At 37.4% G+C, this 24,993-nt stretch overlaps 1 protein-coding gene across 1 annotated transcript; it reads left to right on the forward strand.

Annotated features, from left to right (window-relative positions):
* Position 1: 1 nt before the first annotated feature.
* TMEM80 (transmembrane protein 80) lies at positions 2–20,121 on the forward strand. The gene is made up of 5 exons (XM_053720197.1): positions 2–321; positions 2,863–2,879; positions 10,962–11,055; positions 12,355–12,447; positions 19,395–20,121. Exons 1-5 carry the CDS (start codon positions 204–206, stop codon positions 19,598–19,600), a joined length of 528 nt encoding a protein of 175 aa, XP_053576172.1. The 5' UTR covers positions 2–203; the 3' UTR covers positions 19,601–20,121.
* The last annotated feature ends 4,872 nt before the right edge of the window (positions 20,122–24,993 follow it).

Here is a 24,993-nt window from a genome sequence, read left to right on the forward strand (position 1 = left end):
ATGTAAAGGGCATGCGCAAAATATACTAACTGTGATTGGTTGCATTAGCTACAACTTTTGTGACTGTGACTTTTGGGAAGACATATTTAAAATGGGCAAAGTCATTCAAAATATATATATGTACATTGCCTTATCGAAAGTGTTTACAATATTTTACACATTATTAGGGCAGCTTGTTCATAAAAAGAAATAGCGACTAAGCGATGGCTATGTACAAGTTCTGGCTTGAATCAGAGCGCTTCGTTTTTGACGGAAATAGCCGAATGTTTCCGACTGCTGCCAACTTGCCAAGTTTCTTCAAGATGGCGTTAATCAGAAGGGGTGAGCTGGGGACGCGTTGCCATGGTTACCCAGGCAGTCCCCTTATATTTCTATATTAATATCCACCGATTTAAGTTAAATTAGCATTATATGTAGTGATTTCAATGAGAACATCACATACAATTTGTCTTATTCTAATACTGCACCTTTTTGACCAGTTGGCCGACAGTGATAATGAAGTCGTGCTGTTCAGGCAATGGGTTAATTGCTTTGTGCAAGTTTCATAATTATGTGGTGGCAGCATTTGGTGTTGGGGTGAGATTCAGAGGAAGGGCGTGTTTGTCCCTATAAAATAATACATATCTTTTAATGACATGACCAAGTCACTATAAGAAGATCAAGTCAATCTGTATAGGTTAACCCCAGTTACACCAGTGTATTTGTCACACAAAATCATATATCAGTATATAAATTGTGTATAGAGAGGGGTTATCACAAGTACATATAAATAAAACATACAGTGACAGGCCAGGGTTGTGTTCTGTGACCATGAAAAGTGTGTCAGGGTTTTGCATTGTAAAGGGACATGAAACCCATAAATGTTCTTTCATGATTCATATAGAGAATACAATTTTAAAAAAGTTTCGAAATTAATTATATTATCAAATTTGCTTTGTCTCTTGTTATTATTTGTTGAAGAGATATCTAGATAGGTAGTGTGCACGTTTGGAGTATTACATGACAGGAAATAGTGCTGCCATCAAGTGGTCTTGCTATGTATAACATTGTTGAAAAACTGCTGCCATATAGTGTTACAGACATGTGTACACTCCTGAATTTACCTTCCTTCTTTTCAACAAAGGATAACAAGAACACAAAGAAAATATGATAAAAGAAGTTAGAACTTTTTTTTTTTAAATGGTGTAATCTATCTGATTCATGAAAGAAAAATTAATTTAAAGGGACACTGAACCCACATTTTTTTATTTTGTGATTCAGATAGAGCATGACATTTTAAGCAACTTTCTAATTTACTCCTATTATAATTTTTTTTTACTTCGTTTTCTTTCTATCTTTATTTGAAAAAGAAGGCATCTAAGCTAAGAAGCCAGCCAATTTATGGTTCAGTACTCTAGACAGCAGTTGTTTATTGGTAAGTTAATTTATCCACCAATCAGCAAGAACAACCCAGGTTGTTTTTCCGAAAAATAGGCCGGCATCTAAACTTACATTCTTGCTTTTCAAATAAAGATACCAAGAGAATGAAGACTCTTTGATAATAGGAGTAAATTAGAAAGTTGCTTAAAATTGCATGCTCTATCTGAATCACAAAAGAAAAAAATTGGGTTCAGTGTCCCTTTAACATCCACACAAAGTTGACATTGTTATATATGTTAGATAAGAAAGGATTTTTTTTTATATCAGGGAAGGGAGGTGGGAAGCAAGTGGGATAGGAACAATTGGGTGTAAAGGTATGGGTAATCTAGGGGGAAGTATTATTTTTTTGGAAAGTGAGGGGGTAATAGGGAAGAGGAGAACATTACCAACAACAGGATTACATCACAGATGAAACATACAAAATGTATCAGATTAAATGTGTGTATCAAAAAAAATATATAATAAAATAATTATTATTTTTTGTGAGATATATAAAACCATAAATAACAAATTTGTGTCTAAAAATAATGTGGTACATAAAATCAATCTATTCTAATATTATGTGCAAATGAATCTTAAATAACAATATATTATAGCTGTATACATATATAGTGAATTGATGCAAGTGTACAAACAAAAATATTATTTTTTATTTTTGTTTGTACATTTGATTCATTTGTACATAATATTAGAATAGATTCATTTTATGTACCACATTATTTTTATACACAATTTAGTTTTTTATATATCACTAAAATTGGTTATTTTATTATATATATTTTTTGATACACACATTTAAACCTGATACATTTTGTATGTTTCATCTGTGATTTTATATATTACCTTCAAAAGATTTATATAAAATTGTTTTACTCAGAGGAGTTTGTAATTTCATATGATTTGATATATATTCCAAACCAGCATTCTTATTTGTGCCACCTTTTTCCTGTTGTTGGTATCTTTTCTGCAAATTAATTTGGGATAATTAGTGTTTTCTAAGGTCGGCAGTGTTTGGGAGTTTAGTTACCAGGAGGATACTTTATTAGATTTTCTGTACTATTTACTAATTTCCCATCAATAAATTGTATCCAGGTGTAATTCTAAAAGAGGGGAACATTAGACAGATGGGGGTAAGTCGGGAATGATATTAATAATTGTCCAAACTCTACAGGGTCCGGGTTCATTTAGATTTTGAGGCCGCTCCACATTTCAAGCATCTCCTGATGGTATTCTAATTTATCAGTTTTTAGATAATGAAAGCGTTCTAATTGTAGTAAATCAGTACTGGATTTCCAATGTTTGGGAATCATTTTTTTGGCACTATTGATCATTATGAAGAGAAGTGATGTTTTGATGTCATTTTGCAGTTTGGGAAAAAGGAATGTTTTATTGAAATGCAGAATTAAGATATAAATTCTAATAATTTTTCCTTTTTATTTGCAGGAAAGAGCTTATTGGTTGTATCCTTTATTTACATATTACTCCATCTCTTAAGGGGACATTGTAGTGGAAAAATAACATGCTACAGTAGAACAGTACAGTAGAGTTGTGTTCAACTGATTACAGAAAAAGGGATCACCTAAAACAAGGCTAAAGTGAATGTATATACATATAACTTATAATAAAATATATGGCAATTTATTCATATATAAAACCAGTTATAACAAAAGGGTACCCTGATGTACTTAAATAGTATTCAAAAGGAATAAAAGTCCAGAAAAAATGTGTCAAAATGTGATAAAAAAAAAGATATATGTGGTATACCAAAAAATAAATTAAAAAAATATGATTTCTACCCCCAAATATGTGCAGGGGGTTAATGGAGTGTGTATGACGTGTCCAATATAATCCAAAGTTTCCCAAAGTTAAGCAAAAAACAAAGTGATAGATGCTCCTCCTATTCGTGTAATCCAAAAGTGAAGTCTCCATGTGTATAGAGAAAACCTAAGAAAAAGAATAACATAGTGCAATATTGTATAACCTATTAGCCCCCTATGTAACAAGGCTTATCAAGTGTCCTGGAAACTCGAGCAGTATAAAATCAATCGACGCGTTTCAGTCCTAGATGGGATTCTTGAAAAAGGCCCCCATCTAGGAACAAAAAGCCTAGTGGCGATTGTGTATAGAGGTAGTGTTAAAGGGACAGGGTCTACTTTAAAATTGTTTCAAAAGACCAACTCTGTTATATTAATATACTTTTTACATCTGTGATTATCTTATATCTAAGCATCTGCAGACTGCCCCCTTATCTCAGTTCTTTTGACAGTCTTGCATTTTAGCCAATCAGTGCTGCTTCATAAATAACTCCACAGGAGTGAGCACAAAGTTATCTATATGGCACACACAAACTAGCACTGTCTGTGAAAAGCTGATAAAAAGCTGATCAAATGCACTGAGATAAGAGGCAGCCTGCAGAGGCTTAGAAACAGTGAGACATTTAGAGGTTTAAAGGTTATAAAGTATATTAATATAACAATGTTGATTGTGCAAAGCTGGGGAATAGGTAGTGAAGGCGTTAGCTATCTTTTTAACAATAAAAAAATCAAGTAGACTGTCTCTTTAAGAAGAGGGGCCTTACTGTATAGATAAATAGATAAGATTAGAAGGTCTGCTATTTCTGCAGGCTCAGTCCATTAATATGGCATGTTCTTGAGAACAATTGGTTGAGACTTCATTCAGCAAAAACAGCTATTTCATATACAAAATATACATAAAGGAATAATTTCCCATATATTTTATACTATGCAGCTTAAATAACAACTCACTGGGAACACATTAAACGCATATGCAACGGTGCTTCCTGTAAAAATATGTTAAATCAAAGAAAACATAAAAAGAAACAGATTAATTACAAGTTTTGTGTTATGGTGCAGTACGGCTATACCGCTGAAAAATTGGCCATTGCTTGTGGAATGGCAGGTCTCCCGTATAACAAGTTGCGGTGGTATAGCTATACCGCAAGCATTTTAGCCTGTAACGCACAATCCATTCCGCACTCAAAAAATGACGTTAGAGTGCAGGATTTTCCATTGCGTCGTATTACAGGTTGTGCGGTCCGGCTAAAATGCTTGCGTTACAGCCTATGCTGACATGATCCATTGCGCTATCTGACACCAGTAGTTATAGATTTTGCAAAGCAAAAATGTTTCACAAAATTCATAGCTAAAATGTTACAAAGTACACTAACACCTATAAGCTACCTATTACCCCCTAAACCGCCACCCTCCTGCATCACAAATACTATATAAAATTTATTAACCCCTAATCCGCCGTCCACCCACATTGTGACTATTAAATAAACCTATTAACCCCTTATCCGCAGCCCACCCACATCACCAACACTATAATAAAGTATTAACCCCTAAACCGCCAGCCCCCCCCACATCGCCATCACTATAATAAAGTAAATAAAGTATTAACCCCTAAACCGTTAACCACTAATAAACTAAACCTATTAACCCCTAAACCGCTAGCCCCCACATCGCAACTAATAAACTAAACCTATTTACCTTTAAACCGCCAGCCCCCCACATAGCAAAAAGCTAAATTTAACTATTAACCGCTAAACCTAACACCCCCTAACTTTAAATTAAACTTACAATATAAATATCTTTAAATAAATAAAAACTTACCTGTGAAATAAAACAAACTAAGATTAAACTATAAATTAACCTAACATAACTAATCTAATAAAATAAAATAAACTACAAATAAAAATCCTAGATTACATGATTAAATAAAACTAATACTTTTTAAAAAAGTAACATTACAAAAAAAATAAAAAACCTAAATTACAAATTAAAATAAACCTAATACTACAAAAAAAATAAAAAATCTAATATTACAAAAAAACACTAAAATTACGAGGAAAAAAAAAAAAAAAACTAAGATTACAAAAATTTTTTTATCCAAAATAATAAAAATTATACCTACAGCCCTATAAAAACAAAAAAGGCACCCAAAATAAAAACACCCCCTAACCTAACAATAGACTACCAATAGCCCTTAAAAGGGCCTTTTGCAGGGTATTGCCCTAAGTTCAACAGCTCTTTTACCTAAAAAAATACAAAATCCCCCTAACAGTAACCCCCCCCACCCAACCAACCCCCCAAAATAAAAAAAAAACAAAGTCTAAAAAAAAACCTAAGCTACCCATTGCCCCTAAAGGGGTATTTGTATGGGCATTCAGCTCTTTTACTGCCCATTCCTAATCTAAAAAAAAAACCCAAGCAAAAAAAAACTAACACTAACCCCAGAAAATCTACTCACAGTTCCTGAAGTTCAGACATTCATCTACATCCATGCGGCGACAAGTTTACATCCAGGCGGCGGCATCTTCATACATTGCGGGGGCATCTCCTATCTTCATCCCGGTGGCACGGAGCTGCGGAGCATCCTCACCGGCGGCGCGGACATCCAGCGTAGAGGAGCCTCTTCATACAATCACCGCCGTACACTGAAGCTTGAATGCGAGGTACCTTGCTGACATTTTCAAATCAGTCAATAGGATGAGAGCTACTGAAATCCTATTGGCTGATTTGAACAGCCAATAGTATTTCAGTAGCTCTCATCCTATTGGCTGATTTGAAAATGTCAGCCAATAGGAATGCAAGGTACCCTATATTTCGGGGGCAGCAGATTATGGGTTAATCATTTTATTTAGTGTCGAGGAAACCAATTTTATAGTACAATGTCCCTTTAAATAATAGTTATAACAAAGCTATGTAAAAAAGGATTGGAAGTTATCATGCTCCCAGTGTGGGGTTGGACAGAGAGGTACTAAAATGTAATTTTTTCATTGTTCTCTAAGTCTTGCTATCTCTCTGTATAGAGATATAAGAAGAGAATTTGGCGTAAACATGGAGAGATAATGTAACAAGGTCTGCTCTCCCTGCAAGTTCAGCCCATTGAAATGGTTTGTGGATTTAATTAGCAGAGACAGCTATTAATATACAAAAAATATACCCAAAAGAGCAATTTCCCAAACATTTTAAACTCTCTTATTCAATGCAAACACGTTAAAGGGATATAAAACCCAAATGTTTTCTTTCATGATTCAGTTAGATCATGTGATTTTAAACAACTTTACAATTTATTTCTATTATCTAATTTGTTTTGCTCTCTTGGTATCCTTTGTTGAAAAGGATACCTAGGTAGTCTCAAAAGCTGCACATAAATGCCTCATGTTATTGGCTCACTCAATGCATTAACTAGCTCCCAGTAATGCATTGCTGCTTCTTCAACAGCAAAAGATACCAAGAAAATTAAGCAAATAAAATTATTAAAGTAAGTCACCTCTAATATTTGCCTGCGCCATTTAAATTTTAGCAATAAAAATCCTGGAAGATAGCGCTACTAGCGGCATAAACCTCTAAACCGATGTATACAAGTTATCCCTTTTTGTGGACGACATACTTTTTACTCTAACTAACCCTAGCATATCAATTCCAGAACTAATGAGAGAAGTCAGAAATCATGAACCTTAACTTAAAAACAGAAGAATTGCATCTTGCACAAAAATTCTGCCCCTTTTAGATGGCAATCAACATCCATCAAATATTTAGAAATCTCTCTGGCACGCCAACATTCAGATTTAATAGCTCTTAATTGCAGATCTTAGCTTTTGGAGATCCAAACGCCTTAGTTGGCTGGGGAGAATAGGGACAATAACCATGAATATACTACCCAGATTACTATATATTTTCCTAACGGTCCCAATTCCTCTCCCACCTTTCTATATAACTTCCCTACAGAAACACATCAATGACTATAATGACAATCCGATTGGCTGATTGGATCAGCCAATAGAATTGACGTTGCATTTTATTGGCTGATCCAATCAGCCAATCGGATTGAACTTCAATCCGATTGGCTTATTCAATCAACCAATCGGATTTTTCCTACCTTAATTCCTATTGGCTGATAGAATCCTATCAGCCAATCGGAATTCGAGGGACGCCATCTTGGATGATGTCATTTAAAGGAAGCTTCATTCGTTGTTAGTCCGTCGGCCGAGGAGGATGTTCTGCGTCGGATGTCTTGAAGATGGAGCCACGGATGGATGAAGACTTCGGCCGGATGGAGGACCTCTTCTGCCCCCGCTTGGATGAAGACTTCGGCCGGATGGAGGGCCTCTTCTGCCTCGCTTGGATGAAGACTTCGGCCCGGCTGGAGGACCACTTGTGCCCGCATCGGATGAAGAGTTCGGCCCGGTTGGGTGAAGACGGCTCAAGGTAGGGTGATCTTCAATGGGGTAGTGTTAGGTTTATTTGAGGGGGGATCGGGTGGGTTTTAGAGTAGGGGTGTGTGGGTGGTGGGTTGTAATGTTGGGGGGGGTATTGTATTGCTTTTTTTTACAGGTAAAAGAGCTGATTACTTTGGGGCAATGCCCCGCAAAAAGCCCTTTTAAGGGCTGGTAAAAGAGCTGGTTACTTTGTAATTTAGTTTAGGGTAGGGAAATTTTATTATTTTGGGGGCTTTTTTATTTTATTAGGGGGCTTAGATTAGGTGTAATTAGATTAAATTTCTTGTAATATTTTTTTATTTTTTGTAATTTAGTGTTTTGTTTTTTTTGTTATATAGTTTAGTTTATTTAATTGTATTTTATATTAGATAATTGTAGTTAATTTATTTAATTCATTTATTGATCGTGTAGTGTTAGGTGTATTTGTAACTTTGGTTAGGATTTATTTTACAGGTCATTTTGTAATTATTTTAACTAGGTAGCTATTAAATAGTTATTAACTATTTAATAGCTACTGTACCTAGTTAAAATAAATACAAGTTACCTGTAAAATAAATATAAATCCTAAAATAGCTACAATGTAATTATTAATTGTATTGTAGCTATCTTAGGGTATATTTTATATTTAGTTTTAAATAGGAATACTTTAGTTAATAATATTAATATTATTTGGATTTATTTAAAGAATAATTAAGTTAGGGGGTGTTAGGGTTAGACTTAGGTTTGGGGTTAATATATTTAATGTAGCTGGCGGATACATTTAATGTAGCTGGCGGCGGTGTAGGGGGATCAGATTAGGGTTAATATATTTAATGTAGGTGGCGGCGGTGTAGGGGGATCAGATTAGGGGGTAATACATATAATGTAGGTGGCGGCGGTGTAGGGGGATCAGATTAGGGGGTAATACATATAATGTAGGTGTTGGCGGTGTAGGGGGATCAAATTAGGGGGTAATACATATAATGTAGGTGGCGGCGGGGTCCGTGAGCGGCAGTTTAGGGGTTAATACATATAATGTAGCTGGCGGCGGTGTAGGGGGATCCGTTCCGATCAGCCAATAGAATGCAAGCTCAATCTGATTGGCTGATTGGATCAGCCAATCCGATTGAACTTTAATCTGATTGGCTGATTCAATCAGCCAATCAGATTTTTCCTACCTTAATTCTGATTGGCTGATAGAATCCTATCAGCCAATCGGAATTCGAGGGACGCCATCTTGGATGACGTCACTTAAAGGAACCTTCATTCGTCATCTAGTCGTCGTTGAAGAAGGATGTTCCGCGCCGGAGGTCTTGAAGATGGAGCCGCTCCTCGTTGGATGGATGAAGATAGAAGATGCCGCTTGGATGAAGATGTCTGCCGGTCCGGATGTCCTCTTCTGCCCGGATAGGATGAAGACTTCTGCCGCTCCGGATGTCTTCTTTTGGTCCATCGGTGCCCGGCTGGGTGAACACGGCTCAAGGTAGGGAGATCTTCAGGGGGGTAGTGTTAGGTTTATTTAAGGGAGGTTTGGGTTAGAGTAGGGGTATGTGGGTGGTGGGTTGTAATGTTGGGGGGTGGTATTGTGGGGGGTTTTTACAGGCAAAAGAGCTGATTTCTTTGGGGCATGCCCCGCAAAAAGCCCTTTTAAGGGCTGGTAAGGTAATAGAGCTGTTAACTTTTTTAATTTAGATTAGGGTAGGGAATTTTTTTTTATTTTGGGGGGCTTTGTTATTTTATTAGGGGGCTTAGAATAGGTGTAATTAGCTTAAAATTCTTGTAATCTTTTTTTATTTTTTGTAATTTAGTGTTTGTTTTTTTTGGTAATTTAGTTTAGTTTATTTAATTGTAGGTAATTGTAGGTACTTGTAGTTAATTTATTTAATTTATTTATTTATTGATAGTGTAGTGTTAGGTTTAATTGTAACTTAGGTTAGGATTTATTTTACAGGTAATTTTGTAATTATTTTAACTAGGTAGCTATTAAATAATAAATAACTATTTAATAGCTATTGTACCTAGTTAAAATAAATACAAAGTTGCCTGTAAAATAAATATAAATCCTAAAATAGCTACAATGTAATTATTCGTTATATTGTAGCTATATTAGGGTTTATTTTACAGGTAAGTATTTAGTTTTAAATAGGAATGCTTTAGTTAATAAAATTTAATTTATTTTGTTAGATTAAAATTATATTTCATTTAGGGGGGTGTTAGGGTTAGGGTTAGACTTAGCTTTAGGGGTTAATACATTTATTATAGTAGCGGCGAGGTCCGGTCGGCAGATTAGGGGTTAATACTTGAAGTTAGGTGGCGGCGATGTTAGGGAGGGCAGATTAGGGGTTAATACTATTTATTATAGGGTTTGTGAGGCGGGAGTGCGGCGGTTTAGGGGTTAATAACTTTATTAGAGTAGCGGCGAGGTCCGGTCGGCAGATTAGGGGTTAATAAGTGTAGGTAGGGTAGCGGCGACGTTGGGGGGGCAGATTAGGGGTTAATAAATATAGGTGTCGGCGATGTTAGGGGCAGCAGATTAGGGGTACATAGGGATAATGTAGGTTGCGGCGGTGTCCGGAGCGGCAGATTAGGGGTTAATAGTATAATGCAGGTGTCAGTGATAGTGGGGGCGGCAGATTAGGGGTTAATAAGTGTAAAGTTAGGGGTGTTTAGACTCGGGGTTCATGTTAGGGTGTTAGGTGCAGACTTAGAAACTGTTTCCCCATAGGAAACAATGGGGCTGCGTTAGGAGCTTAACGCTGCTTTTTTGCAGGTGTTAGGTTTTTTTTCTGCCCAAACTGCCCCATTGTTTCCTATGGGGGAATCGTGCACAAGCACGTTTTTCCAGCTAGCCGATACCGTAAGCAACGCTGGTATTGAGGGTTGAAGTGGCGGTAAATTATGCTCTACGCTCCCTTTTTGGAGCCTAATGCAGCCCTTCAGAGAACTCTAAATACCAGCGTTGTCTTAAGGGTGCGCTTGAAAAAAAAGCAGCGTTAGCTACGCGGGTCTTTACCGACAAAACTCTAAATCTAGGCGTATGTTATCTATATGGCTTACATGAACTAGCAGTCTCCTGTTGTGAAAAACAATAACAATGTTGGTTGTGTAAAGCTGAAGAATGGGTAGTAAAGGCGTAATCTATCTTTTTAAACAATAACAATTTTAGTTTAGACTATCCCTTTTAAGTGGAACCAGTTTTACAGTATACTATCCCTTTCACCTACTTTCCTTGTGTGTTATTGTTAACCTGGATATTTTCTTTATAACAATACATGTGCTTGTACAATACTACACAATTTCCTTAACGTGTCTTCAACAGCAATCATCAGTTCCTCTCCAGATCCTGATCTACCTCAATGTTGCTTATTTTGTCTTTTATTTTTTAGCCACGCTGCTCATGATTATTTACAAATGTAAGTACTGTTTTGTTCATCTGACTTCTTACAGATGTACTATTGGCTTAGTAGGGAATAACTAATAAATTAAATTAATGTCCTTTGTGTAGATCTGCCACCTCAGTGGGTCAGCAGCTATTTACGTTCCCCCTTACACTGTGCGCAGCATGCGTAACTCATAGCTGTACAGGAAAACATGGCTGAGGTAGCGGCAACCTTACTTGTGTGTTATGTATTGGGACGTACCCATATTGTCTTCAAAGAACAGTCTTGACAAGGCATTCACAAATACTTTTAAAATGTTCCTAGTGGACAGATTTTGTTTTTCAGCGTTTTATATTTCTTCAGTATTTTGAAATTCCAGATTATCTCTAATTTCTGGGATTTTTTTTCAGAGACATTAAACATCAATATAATATAAAAGTTAAAGGGATACTAAACCCAATTTTTTTTCTTTAATGATTCAGATAGAGCATAGAATTTTAAAGGACCAGTCAACACAGTAGATTTACATAATCAACAAATGCAAGACAATGCAATAGCACTTAGTCTGAATTTGAAATGAATAGTAGATTTTTTTTTCTGACAATTCTAAAAGTTATGTCTATTTCCACTCCCCCTGTACCATGTGACAGCCATCAGCCAATTACAAATGCATGCATGTACCATGTGACAACCATCAGCCAATCACAAATGCATATACGCTTATTCTGTGAATTCTTGCACATGCTCAGTAGGAGCTGGTAAATCAAAAAGTTTAAATATAAAAAGACTGCACTTTTTTTGAATGGAAGTTAATTGGAAAGTTGTTTAAAATTGCATGCTCTATTTGAATCATGAAAGTTTAATTTTGACTTGAGTGTCAACCTGCTAGTCTGGCCGCTGACCTTACTAATCCCGCCTACCTGATTTCAACCTATGTTTATGCACAACTGCGCAATAAGTGGGAAGGGAGTAAGGGAAGAGATGCACTTGTTCCATCTTGAATGTCGCCCCTGTTTCTTTATCTTTGTGCATGATGAGGTTATGCTGCTAGGAGCCTGAGACTTTCCCCACAGAGACACGGGACAGAAGTGGTCTGGGTCTGACTGTCACTGAAGTGCTGCCCCTTTTCAAGTGCTGTCTGGGTCCCTTAAACCCACTTGGTCCCATGGTTGAGCCGGTCCTGTAAACAAAATAAATTCCAACAGATTCTTAGTTACAGATGATCTACGCACAGTCTTGTAATATCATAAAGCAATGTCATGTTAAGTGGTTTCTTTAATATAATGACACTTTATTTCCCCTTTAATAATTTTGCATGTATTTTACTTTCAGGCCAGGTGTTCAGTTATCCCGACAGATACCTTGCTCAAGATCTGGGGCTACTCTTCGTTATGGCAGTCCTAGAACCTCTGAGACTGTACTTAGGTGAGAAACTGTTTCATAATTCATACTGATTAAAGGGACGTTACATTTACATATAATCACCCATAAAATATTTAATAATGAAACTATAAAAAAAACATTTCAATATATATATTTTTTTATTTGCTTCTTTTTGGTATAATTTACCTCTGAAAATTGTGCTTCCTCAACTTCCTCTCAGAAAGGCTAAAACCAAAACTACATACTTAAAGGGACAGTCAAGTCCAAAAAAAACTTTCATGATTTAAATAGGGTATGCAATTTTAAACAACTTCCCAATTTACTTTTATCACCAATTTTGCTTCGTTCTCTTGGTATTCTTAGTTGAAAGCTAAAACTAGGAGGTTCATATGCTAATTTCTTAGACCTTGAAGACTGCCTCTAATCTGAATAGATTTTGACCACTAGAGGGCATTAGTTCACATATTTCATATAGATAACATTGAGCTTATGCACGTAAACTGACCTAGGACTGAGCACTGATTGGCTAAACTGCATGTCTGTCAAAAGAACTGAAATAAGGGGGCAGTCAGCAGACGCTTAGATACAAGATAATTACAGAGGTAAAAAGTATATTAATATAACTGTGTTGGTTGTGCAAAACTGGGGAATGGGTAATAAAGGGATTATCTTTCTTTTTAAACAACAAAAATTCTGGTGTTGACTGTCCCTTTAAAGGGACATAATACCTATATGCTAAATCACTTAAAAGATAGCAAGAGAACGAAGAAAAATTAATATTAGGAGTAAATTAGAAAGTTGCTAAAAATGGCATGCGCTATCTGAATCATGAAAGAAAAAAAATCGGTTTTAGTATCCCTTTAACCTACTTAATGGGACATGAAAGTCAAACTTAAACTTTAATTTTTTGGATAGAACATGCAATATTATGAGACTTTTCAGTTTATTCTATTATCAAATTCACAATAGTCGGTATCTTTTGTTGTAAAGCATACCCAGGTAGGCTCAAGAGCAGCAGTGCATTACTGGGAGCTAGCCAGTTATTGGTTGCTTTACATAAATTAAAAATAAAAAAAATACATCAGCAATTACAATATGATTATTGCGACATTATACTAAAAATATTCAACCATGGATAGAGGATCTTTAAAATATTATATATAAATACTGTATATATGTGTATGTGCGCATGTATTTGCCTGAAACAAAAAGTCGTATTAATGCATACAAAAAGAGAGAAGCGCTCTGCCAGGAACGAACAACAGCTCAGTGGCTTGTTCTATGGTGAGTTACCACCTAGGAGCAGCCTCTTTTAGCCCAGTTGTGCTTTTCACAGAGGAAAACTTTCCTGAAGTATATCAGTCTGATCCCGCCAAGTAAGGTTAGTCCAGCTCGAAATACCAGGCAATTCTCCTCTGAACAAGGAACATGACAACCCCAGATAATCGTTTCGGCCTTCTGTGAGTCTCATCAGTGAGGTGCAGCCATATTCCTCTAAGCTCCACTGGACAAGGAGTCCACGTCTGGTTTCCTCCATTACCCTTAGGGAGACCTCCCCAGGGTCATAATACAAGTACATACAAAGAGAGATGCGCTCTACCAGAAAAAAATGTCTGGGGTTGTCATGTTCCTTGTTCAGAGGAGAATTCAGAGGAGAATTGCCTGGTATTTTGGGGCTGGACTGACCTTACTCAGCAGGACCACACTGATATACTTCAGGAAAGTTTTCCTCTGTGAAAAGCAGAACTGGGCTTAAAGAGGCTGCTCCTGGGTGGCAAATCGCCGTAGAACTAGTTGATGAGCTGTTGTTCGTTCCTGGTAGAGCACTTCTCTCCTTGTTTGCAAATAGTCATATTCATTTTGTAATTCTCACTGACATATCCCACATCGCTAGTGCCTTTGTACCCTGATAAAAAGTATTGGTGTTGTCAAGACAGGAAAATAACATTTTTTAAAAAACAATACACTGTGTAATTCATTTTAAAATGCCCTATTTTTTGTTTGAGTCATTAACCCTAACCATGCTGGGGAGTGCCAAAAGGGCAAAGCTTTGGTGTCTGATGCTTTTTTAGCTTATTCTTTTCACACTGTATTCTTCTTAAATTATACAATAACTGAAACATTATAGCTATAACAACAATAATTTAAGGAAATTGCAGTACAAAGCAGAAAATAACATTAAGACGTAACTAGATTTGTAATGTACCTCGTTATTTGACAGACAGGTGCATAACGTCTAACTGACAGGCATGAGTATTTATACAAATAAACATGTACTTTATTGAAGAACTATGTAATAACATCCAATTAAATCAAATGCTTTTCTGATATGGATACATCTGAAAAAAATAATAATAATTAAAAAACACAATCAGCTAGATTACGAGTTGTGCGTTATGAGTGAAAAAGCAGCGTTATGGCTCTTTTTCACTACTGCTCGTATTACAGTTGTTGTAGGTATAGCTGCACCGCACACCTTTTTGGCCGTCACGCAACGTAACTACCGCACCTTTCAAAAAGTCCTTTTTCAATGGGACTTCCATAGCGCCGGTATTACGAGTTTGCCTGTCCGGCCAAAAAGTGAGCGGTACAGCCTATAACTACAAGATCTGTACCGCCACCTGAAAGTCAGTAGTTATGAGTTTTACGTTACAAAGCTGTAACATAAAACTCAGAACTAAAGAGTTACAAAGTACACTAACACTCATAAACTACCTATTAACCCCTAAACCGAGGCCCTCACGCATCGCAAACACTAAAATAAAATTATTGACCCCTAATCTGCCGCTCTGGACATCGCCACCACTATAATAAACATATTAACCCCTTAACCGCCAAACTCCTGCTTCGCAAACATTATATATTATTAACCCCTAATCTGCTACCCCCAATGTCGTCACCACCTACATACACTTATTAACCCCTAATCTGCTGTCCCTTACATCGCCGCAACCTACATTACTGTTATTAACCCCTAATCTGCTGCCCCAAAATCGCCGCCACCTAACTACACTTATTAACCCCTAATCTGCTGCCCCCAATTTTGCCGTCACTATACTAAAGTTATTAACCCCTAAACCTAACCCTAAGTCTAACCCTATCCTTAACACCCACTAATTTTAACCTAATTAAAATAATTCCAAATAAAAATTACAATTAATTTATTAAACTAAATAAATACTTACCTGTAAAATAAAACCTAAACTAGCTACAATATAACTAATAGTTATATTGTAGCTAGCTTATGTTTTATTTTTATTTCACAGGTAAGTTTGTATTTATTTTAACTAGGTTGATTAGTTAGTAAATAGTTATTAACTATTTACTAACTACCTAGTAAAAATAAATACAAATTTACCTGTGAAATAAAACCTAACCGTTTTACAGTTAAACCTAACATTACACTAAAATTAAATAAATTACATTAATGAAATACAAAAAAATAAAAAAGAAATGATCAAATATTTAAACTAATTACACCTAATCTAATAGCCCTATCAAAATAAAAAAGCCCCCCCCCCAAAAAAAAATAATAAAACCTCTAGCCTAAACTAAGCTGCCAATAGCCCTTAAAAGGGCTATTTGCGGGGCATTGCCCCAAAGAAATCAGCTCTTTTACCTGGCAAATAAAAATACAAACAACCCCCAACAGTAAAACCCACCACCCACACTACCAACCCCCCCAAATAAAACCCTACCTAAAAAACCTAAGCTACCCATTGCCCTGAAAAGGGTATTTAGATGGGCATTGCCCTTAAAGGGCATTCAGCTCTTTTACATTGCCCAAACCCACCCAATAAACCCTTAATAAAACCTAACACTAACCCCCGAAGATCACTTACAGTTTTGGAAGACCGGACATCCATCCTCATCCAGCCGGGAGAAGTCTTCATCCAAGCAGCAAGAAGTCCTCAACGAAGCCGGGAGAAGTCTTCATCCAATCGGCAAGAAGTCGTCCTCCAGGCAGGCAGAAGTCTTCATCCAGATGGCATCTTCTATCTTCATCCTTCCGGCGCAGAGCGGGTCCATCTTCAAGACATCCAGCGCGGAGCATCCTCTTCATACAGTCCAAGCCGTACACTGCAGGTTCCCTTTAAGGGACGTCATCCAAGATGGCGTCCCTTGAATTCCGATTGGCTGATAGAATTCTATCTGCCAATCGGAATTAAAGGGAAAAAATCCTATTGGCTGATGCAATCAGCCAATAGGATTGAGCTTTAATCCTATTGGCTGATCCGATCAGCCAATAGGATTGAGCTCGCATTCTATTGGCTGATTGGAACAGTCAATAAAATGCGAGCTCAATCCCATTGGCTGATTGGGTCAGCCAATAGGATTGAAGCTTATATACAGTATATAAACAGTGTATATAGATAGATAGATAGATAGATAGATAGATAGATAGATAGATATAGGCATACCTTGTAGATATTGAAGGTTCGGTTCCGGACCAATGCAATAAAGCAAATATAGCAATAAAGTGAGTCACACAATTTTTTTTGGTTTCCCAGTGCATATGAAAGTTATATTTACACTATACTGAAGTCTATTAAGTGGGCAATAGCATTATATCTAAAAAAAAAAACCTTATTTAAAAAATAATTTATTGCTAAAAAAAAATGCTTACCATCATCTGAGCGTTCAGCGAGTAATACACTTTTTGCTGGTGGTGTGTATGCATAGTTGTGTATATTTGTGTTTGCATGTGTATTTATGTGTTTATATGTGTATCCATGTGTATTATTTGTATAAATGTGTATTTATGGGTACATATGTGTATTCATCTGTTTTTATGTGTTTAAATGTGTATATGTGTTGGAAAAATGGCACAGATATACTTGCCCGACACAGGGTTGCCACAAACCTTCAATTTGTAAAAAGAGCAATATCTGTGTAGCGCAATAAAGCGAGGGTGAATAAAACAAGGTATGCTGGTATATATATATATATACAAATTATATAAACAGGATAGATTGATATAGATATATATATGTGTGTGTGCGTATATGTAAACATAAACTGTAGACCATCCTGTGTTCTATTGTTCTATTCAGTTGAGTGAATAGAATAGGTATGCTGGTATATATATATATATATATATATATATATATATATATATATACAAATTATATAAACAGGATAGATTGATATAGATATATATATGTATGTGTGTGTGCGTATATGTAAACATAAACTTTAGAGCATCCTGTGTTCTATTGTTCTATTCAGTTGAGTGATGTAGCAATAATTCACATCACAACTGTTGCCCTGTAAATATCTCATTACAGGCACATCATGACCAGTGTCTATGGAACCCCATTATCCTGTTGTTACTAGAGAAATATATTAATTTATATAATATACCTATTTCTTTAACCTTTGGACTCTGAGAAGCCTATTTTCACTAAAAACAAGATCACACTCCATATCGTAATAGTTTTTATTTGTCCCATCTACATGAGAGTATTTTAAGATGTGTTACAGAACATGAGTCTCTATAAAGCATCAATAAAATCAAACATTTCAAGCATTTATTTAAAAGTGATGATTTTAAAGTGATATGAAACCTCAAAATTATTATTTTGTGATTCAGACAGAGCATACAATTTAAAAAAGTTTCCAATTTAATTATTTGATCAAATTTGCTTTGTTCCCATGATATTCTGTGTTGAAGAGATACCTAGGTAGGCATCTGGAGCACTATATGGCAGGAAATAGCGCTGCCCTCTAGTGCTCTTGCAAATGGATAACATTCTTGTAAAACTGCTGCCAAATAGTGCTCCAGAAAAGGGATGGCTCCTAAGCATACGGCTCTGCTTTTCAACAAAAGATACCAAGAGAATGAAGAAATATAATAATAGAAGTAAATTATAAAGTTGTTTAAAATCGCATTCTCTATCGGAGTCATGAAATAAATATTTTGAGTTTGATATCCCTTTAAGGATTACACATTTTTATTTTTGTTTGAAATATTAGTGAACTTACTTATTACAGACCTCCAACTGTCCCTTTTTGAGAAGAGCAGTCCCTAATTCTGAGCTCTGTTGTGCTGTCCTTCTGAGCAAAATTTCCCATAGGCCTACCCATAAACCGCAAGATATGCCCACAAACCGTCGAGACATTACCATAATCCTGCCCACTATCCACCCAAGACCACACCCCCTTTTCAACACAGTCCAGCCCATGAAACCGCTGCCTCAACCTTCTGAGCCCCTAATACCTATACACAAATGTTGGGATGTATGCTATTATGCTGTAGCACAAGCAAATTGTTACATAGTTGTACTCCACCTTTCCCCTGAGCCACTCCCTTTCCTCTGAAGCAGTAAAGGAAGTCCCATATTCACCCCTTTTATACAGATAATGGCATATAGTCAATACAACTTGTGAAACTAATATCTTGTTAAATAAACTTGCCGCAACTTGAAAAATACAGAATTCATAAATATTTGTATCCGTCATACCGCAAATCAGAGTAGCTGCAACTATCTCACAACCATGTTCCACTGTGAAGAATATCACAAAACAAAAAAACTCTCTATAAAACATTTAACATAAGCACAAAAGAAAACTTGAAAACAAAGAAATAAAATTAAAAATTTTATACATCCACATCAGCTTTATAATAGCGAGACATGACCACAAGACTTAACAGTAGCAATAGAGTCTTTGTGAATTCCACATACTGAGGAGGTGTAGGCACAAAGTCGACTTTAACCTAATAAAACAGATACATGAATATTTTACAATTCTGAATATTGACACGGTTGTAATTATTGTTTTGCCGCGTTGCTAGAGGTTCTCCTTTGATGGATGAGGTTCTCCTTTGATGGATGAGGTTCTTCTTTGATGGATATGTGTAAAACCTCAACTGAGGGAGGGTATTATAAGTTCCCATGAAAATTTTATGTAGACTAAACAATAAATAAATTCTACATTTTGCAGGGCTATCTCATTTACTTTTTTATTGTAATATTGATTTCTTACAGGAACAAAGGGAAATTTGATGGAAAAAGAGATCCCTTTAGGAGCGAGCCTGATTCTCACAACAGGAAATATCCTTCTATCCATATACTTCTTAGTATGGGAGACATATATCCTTAGAGCGGACGTGATTATCAACGCCATTCTTCTAGTCTTGTACGGACTGGAAGTGATCCTAGGAGTATTCGCCATTGCTGCATTTTTCCGATAACAGAGCAATTCCTATCTTGTGTATAACCAGTTGTTAAAAAAAAACTTTGGTATGAAAAATTCTTACTAGGTAATTTATTTTTATACATCATTTCAAAAAGTATTTTTAGATAAAAATGTAAAGTGTATACCGATTAATTACTATGTACAAGTTTTCTTTATTTCAAAATAAATTGTTCTACTAGTAAATGTTTGGATAACACATGTAACACACATTCTTCAATAAAGAAGAGGCTAACCCGATGTACGCAAAAAGCCAAACTTTAAATATTGCGATCGAGTTAACATATCCCCCCCCCCAAAGAAGTCAATGGAGCAAAAAAGGGGGGGGGGATCTATCACTTTACTCACACGCAAACCCGAATGCATATTCTCAAGTGTGCTAAACCAACATGAAAATATTAATATTTCACATTTCAATGTTCTTCACATACCTGAATGTGTTCTATTTATTCATAAATACATATTTTTACATATACCTGATGATATTTTGGTACAATATATAAATATATATATGTCTAATGTGTGATCCTATTTATTTATGTGTTTATATTATTATTCTTTATTTATAAAGCGCCAGCAGATTCCGCAGCGCTGTTCATAGGTACTAAGTTAAAAGTACAATCGTGAGACATTACAATATAAGACAAAATTTAACAGACAAATACAGGGAGAATTGAGGGCCCTATTCCCGTGGGAACTTACAATGTAAGTAGGGATGTTGAAGTCCCCCAGAATTAGAGTAGGTGTATCTGTAGAAAGTGAGGCAGACAGGCAGCAAAGTTGTCAAGGAATTGGGAGGTTGGTCCAGGGGAGCAATAGATAATTGTCACTCTGAGAGAGAAGGGGGAGAACAGGCGAATGCAGTGGACTTCAAAGGAAGAAAAGAAGAGAGATGGAAACGGAGGTAGGTACTGATAGGAGGGGGAGAGTAAGATCCCAACACTGCCACCATGTCTCTCACCTGGTCTAGGTGTGTGGCTAAAATAGAGACCTCCATGAATGAGAGCAGCAATGGAAGCAGTGTCAGAGGAAGACAGCCAAGTTTCAGTAATTGCTAAAAGGTTGAAAGCGTTGGAAACAAACAGGTCGTGAACAGTTGTAAGTTTGTTACAGACAGAGCGAGTGTTCCAGAGAGCTGTGGGTTGATGGAGATGAGATTAATAGGATTGCTTGACCTACAGTTTGTATTATGGGAGACTGAGCGAGAGTGTAAAAGTGTGGTGATTGCTGCAGGGCCAGGGTTAGGATAGATGTCACCAGCAGTAAGCAGTAGTAGTAGTGTGAGTGACTGAAAGAGAGAGTGAGACTTGTAGGAGCAAGTATGACTAGACACAGGAGAGTTAGATGGGGAAGTTTTTCTAAGGAGACAGAGTAGTTGATGTGAAGACACCATAGGGGATGAGAGAAGGGAGGGTGAGATATGAATATTGTGGGGGTTATTGTTATAGGGACATGCAGACAGTTTTAGTAGAAGGGCAGACAGAAAGAGCAGAAAAGACATGGAGATCATTGTGCAGGTGTATAGTTAGTAAGATTACCTGTTAGTGGAACTGCAGTTTCCCCCTCCAGTTTCTAACTCCACTGAGTAACTCTGCCACTTGTAACACAGACCCACTTGGAGCACAGGGCCAGGGAGCCTGTGTTCTGCTGCTTGTAGCAGGGAGATCTAAGTTGTAATGATTTGATTCCAGGCAGGTGGTTACAAAGCAGCCTAGTTAGCTAGACAGGAGTTACACACACTTGCAAATTAGATGGGGGGGGGGGGAAGGGGGCAGAGGATGCACACTGAAATTGTACAGAGTAGCTGATAAGACAATTACAAATAGACATATATTCAGACATCAGAAGTAATGCATACCAGTATTCTAACAAACAGATTAAAGGGACGTGGATCATCAGCCAGGGTGAGCATACCAGAGTATTCTAACAGATTAAAGGGATGTGGATCATCAGCCAGGGTGTGCATACCAGAGTATTGTAACAAACCGATTAAAGGGACGTGGATCAGCAGCTTGGGTGATAAAGCAGAGAAGCATACCAGAGTATTCTAACAAACAGATTAAAAGGACGTGGATCCGCAGCCAGGGTGTTAAAGAAAGCAGAGAAGCATACCAGAGTATTCTAACAAACAGATTAAAGGGACGTGGATCAGCAGCCAGGGTGATAAAGAAAGCAGAGAAGCATACCTGTAGAGCGATAAGATGAAGTAGCGTTAGAACAGTGCTTCATGTTGTAGAATTCTGAATGAAAACATTGTGGATATAACTCCATTTAGTAACTCTGCATATATGTCTATATATGTCTGTAAATACATATGTCCACATATAAATACATACATATGTACACACAGATATATATAGATGGAGGTTTTTACTGTGCCAGACAGTGCTAGGGAGATTATCTCACAGGAATGGGAGAAACCAGGGGTATCTTTTTCCCCGTCTCCCATTTTTAAGAAAAATGTTCCTGTCGAAGACTCCATTAAAGACCTTTGGTATACTGTACCCAAAATTGAAGGGGCCATTTCCACTCTGGCTAAGAGAACCACTATTCCTATTGAGGATAGCTGCTCTTTATTGCAGATGCCATTTTACAGGTTTTTAGACTAGGGGCTAAAACTTCTACTTTCACTGTCCTAGCCCGCAGGGCGTTATGGTTGAAATCCTGGTCTGCGTAACTTTCCTCTAAAGTCAAGCTTCTGGCGATTCCTTACAAGGGCAAAACCTTGTTTGGACCCGGTTTGGCAGAAATTATCTCTGATATTACAGGTGGAAAAGGGTATTTTCTAAATGAAGATAATAATAATAGGCCTAAAGGATGTCAGAGTAATTTTCGTTCCTTTCGTAACTTCAGAGGAAAGCCTTCCCCTTTTTCTTCCAAGCAGGAAAAATCCAAGTCTTCTTGGAAACCCAATCAGTCTTGGAACAAGCGGAAACAATAAAAAAAAAAACGCAGCTGATTCCAAATCAGCATCCAGGCTTTATCTCAAGCCTGGATATGAGTGTCCCAGATCCCTGGACTGTGGACATAGTATTTCAGGGTTACAAATTGGAATTCAAGACTTTTCCTCCCAGAGGCAGATTCCTTCTCTCAAGATTATCTGCAGACCAGATAAAGAAAGAGAGAGGCATTCTTGAAATGTTTACATCTTTCCTCCCTGGGAAAGATAGTTCAATTTCCAGTGCAGGAACAGGGTCTCGGGTTCTACTCCAACCTATTTGTGGTTCCCAAAAAAGAGGGAACTTTCTATCTCAAGTGTCTAAACAAGTTTCTCAAAGTTCCATCCGTCAAGATGGAGACTATACGCTCCATTCTTCCTTTAGTACAAAAGGGTCCGTTCATGACAACCATAGACCTAAAGGATGTCTATCTTCATGTTCCTATTCACAGGGACCATCACAGATTCCTGAGATTTGCCTTTCTGGACAAACATTTCCAGTTCATGGCCCTTCCATTTGGTCTAGCCATGGCTAGAGGTTCTGGGGGCTCTTTTGGCAGTTATCCATTTTCGTGGAATTGCTATGGCACCCTACCTGGACGACATATTGGTTCAGGTGCCTCCATTTCCTCTTGCCTCTCTCTTCAGGCTACTGCTCATCCTTCAGTGGCTCAATGTATGGAGGTAATCGGTCTGATGGTGGCTTCCATGGACATCATTCCTTTTGCTCGATTTCATTTGAGAGCTCTCCAGTTGTGCATGCTCAGACAATGGAATGGCGACCATACAGATCTATCTCAGAGAATAGAGCTAGATCAGTTGTCAAGCGATTCTATCCCATGGTGGATTTCTCAGGAACATCTGTCTCAGCGCACATGCTTTCGGAGACCTTCCTGGGTGATCATGACCATGGACACCAGCCTGCTGGGCTGGGGAGCAGTCTGGAACTCGTTAAAAGATCAGGGCCTTTGAACTCGGCAGGAGTCTTCTCTTCCCAACATCTTGGAGTTAAGGACGATTTACAAGGCTCTATTGGCTTGGCCTCAGTTGTCCTCAGCCAAGTTTATCAGGTTCCAGTCAGACAACATAACCTCTGTGCTTACATCAATCACCAGGGAGGAAGTCGGAGTTACTTAGCCATGAAGGAGGTTACTCGGATTCTTCAGTGGGCAGAGACCCACAATTGCTGTTTATATGCCATCCACATTCCAGGAGTAGACAACTGGGAAGCGGATTTTCTGAGCAGACAGACTTGTGGGAGTGGGAGGTGTTTTCCACCTTAGTCCTCAAATAGGGGGTGTCGGAGTTAGATCTGATGGCGTCCCGTCAGAATGCCAAGCTTCCAAGGTATGGTTTAAGAGATCCGCACACAGTTCTGATAGATGCTCTGGCGATTCCTTGGGTTTTCAGGTTGGCATACCTGTTTCCTCTGTTTGCTCTCCTTCCACGAGTCATTGCTCGTATCAAACAGGAGAGGGCTTTGGTGATTCTAATTGCACCTGCGTGGCCTCGCAGAATCTGGTTTGCAGACCTAGTAGAGATGTCATCTCTCCCACCTTGAAGACTACCTCTGAGGAAGGACCTCCTGATTCAGGGTCCCTTCCTTCATCCAAATCTTGTTTCTCTGAAGATTGAATGCTTAATTCTGTCTAAGCGTGGTTTTTCTGAGTCGGTCATTGAGAACATGATTCAGGCTTGCAAGCCTGTTACTAGAAATATTTACCATAAGATATGGGGTAAATTTCTTTATTGGTGTGAATCCAAGGGCTACTCTTGGAGTAGAATTAGAATTCCTAGAATTTTATCTTTTCTTCAGGAAGGCCTGGAGAAGGGATTGTCAGTCAGTACCCTGAAGGGTCAGATTTCTGCTTTATCAGTTTTACTACATAAACGCCTGGCTCCGTTTGAGCCATTGCATTACATAGACATTAAGTTGTTATCTTGAAAGGATTTGTTTCTTGTTGCTATCTCTTCTGCTCGAAGAGTCTCTGAACTCTTAGCTCTGCAGTGTGATTCCCCTTATCTTATTTTTCATGCCGATAAGGCGGTTCTTCCTTCAAAGTTAGGTTTCCTTCCTAGGGTTGTTTCTAATAGAAATATCAATCAGGAAATTGTTGTTCCCTCTCTGTGTCCTAATCCTTCTTCTTCCAAAAAACGTTTGTTGCACAATTTGGATGTTGTAAGTGCTCTTAAATTTTACTTACAGGCGACAGGATTGTTGCCAGTCCTCTGCCCTCTTTGTCTGTTTCTCTGGGAAACGTAAAGGTCAGAAAGCTACTGCTACTACTCTTTCTTTTTGGTTACGAAGTATAATTCATTTGTCTTATGAGACTGCTAGACAGCAGCCTACTGAGAGAATTATGACTCATTCCACAAGAGCTGTTTCCTCTTCTTGGGCTTTCAAAAATGAAGCTTCTGTGGAACAAATTTGCAAGGCTGCAACTTGGTCTCTA

The sequence above is a fragment of the Bombina bombina genome, chromosome 7 (assembly GCF_027579735.1).
Source record: "Bombina bombina isolate aBomBom1 chromosome 7, aBomBom1.pri, whole genome shotgun sequence".
Lineage (NCBI taxonomy): Eukaryota > Metazoa > Chordata > Amphibia > Anura > Bombinatoridae > Bombina > Bombina bombina.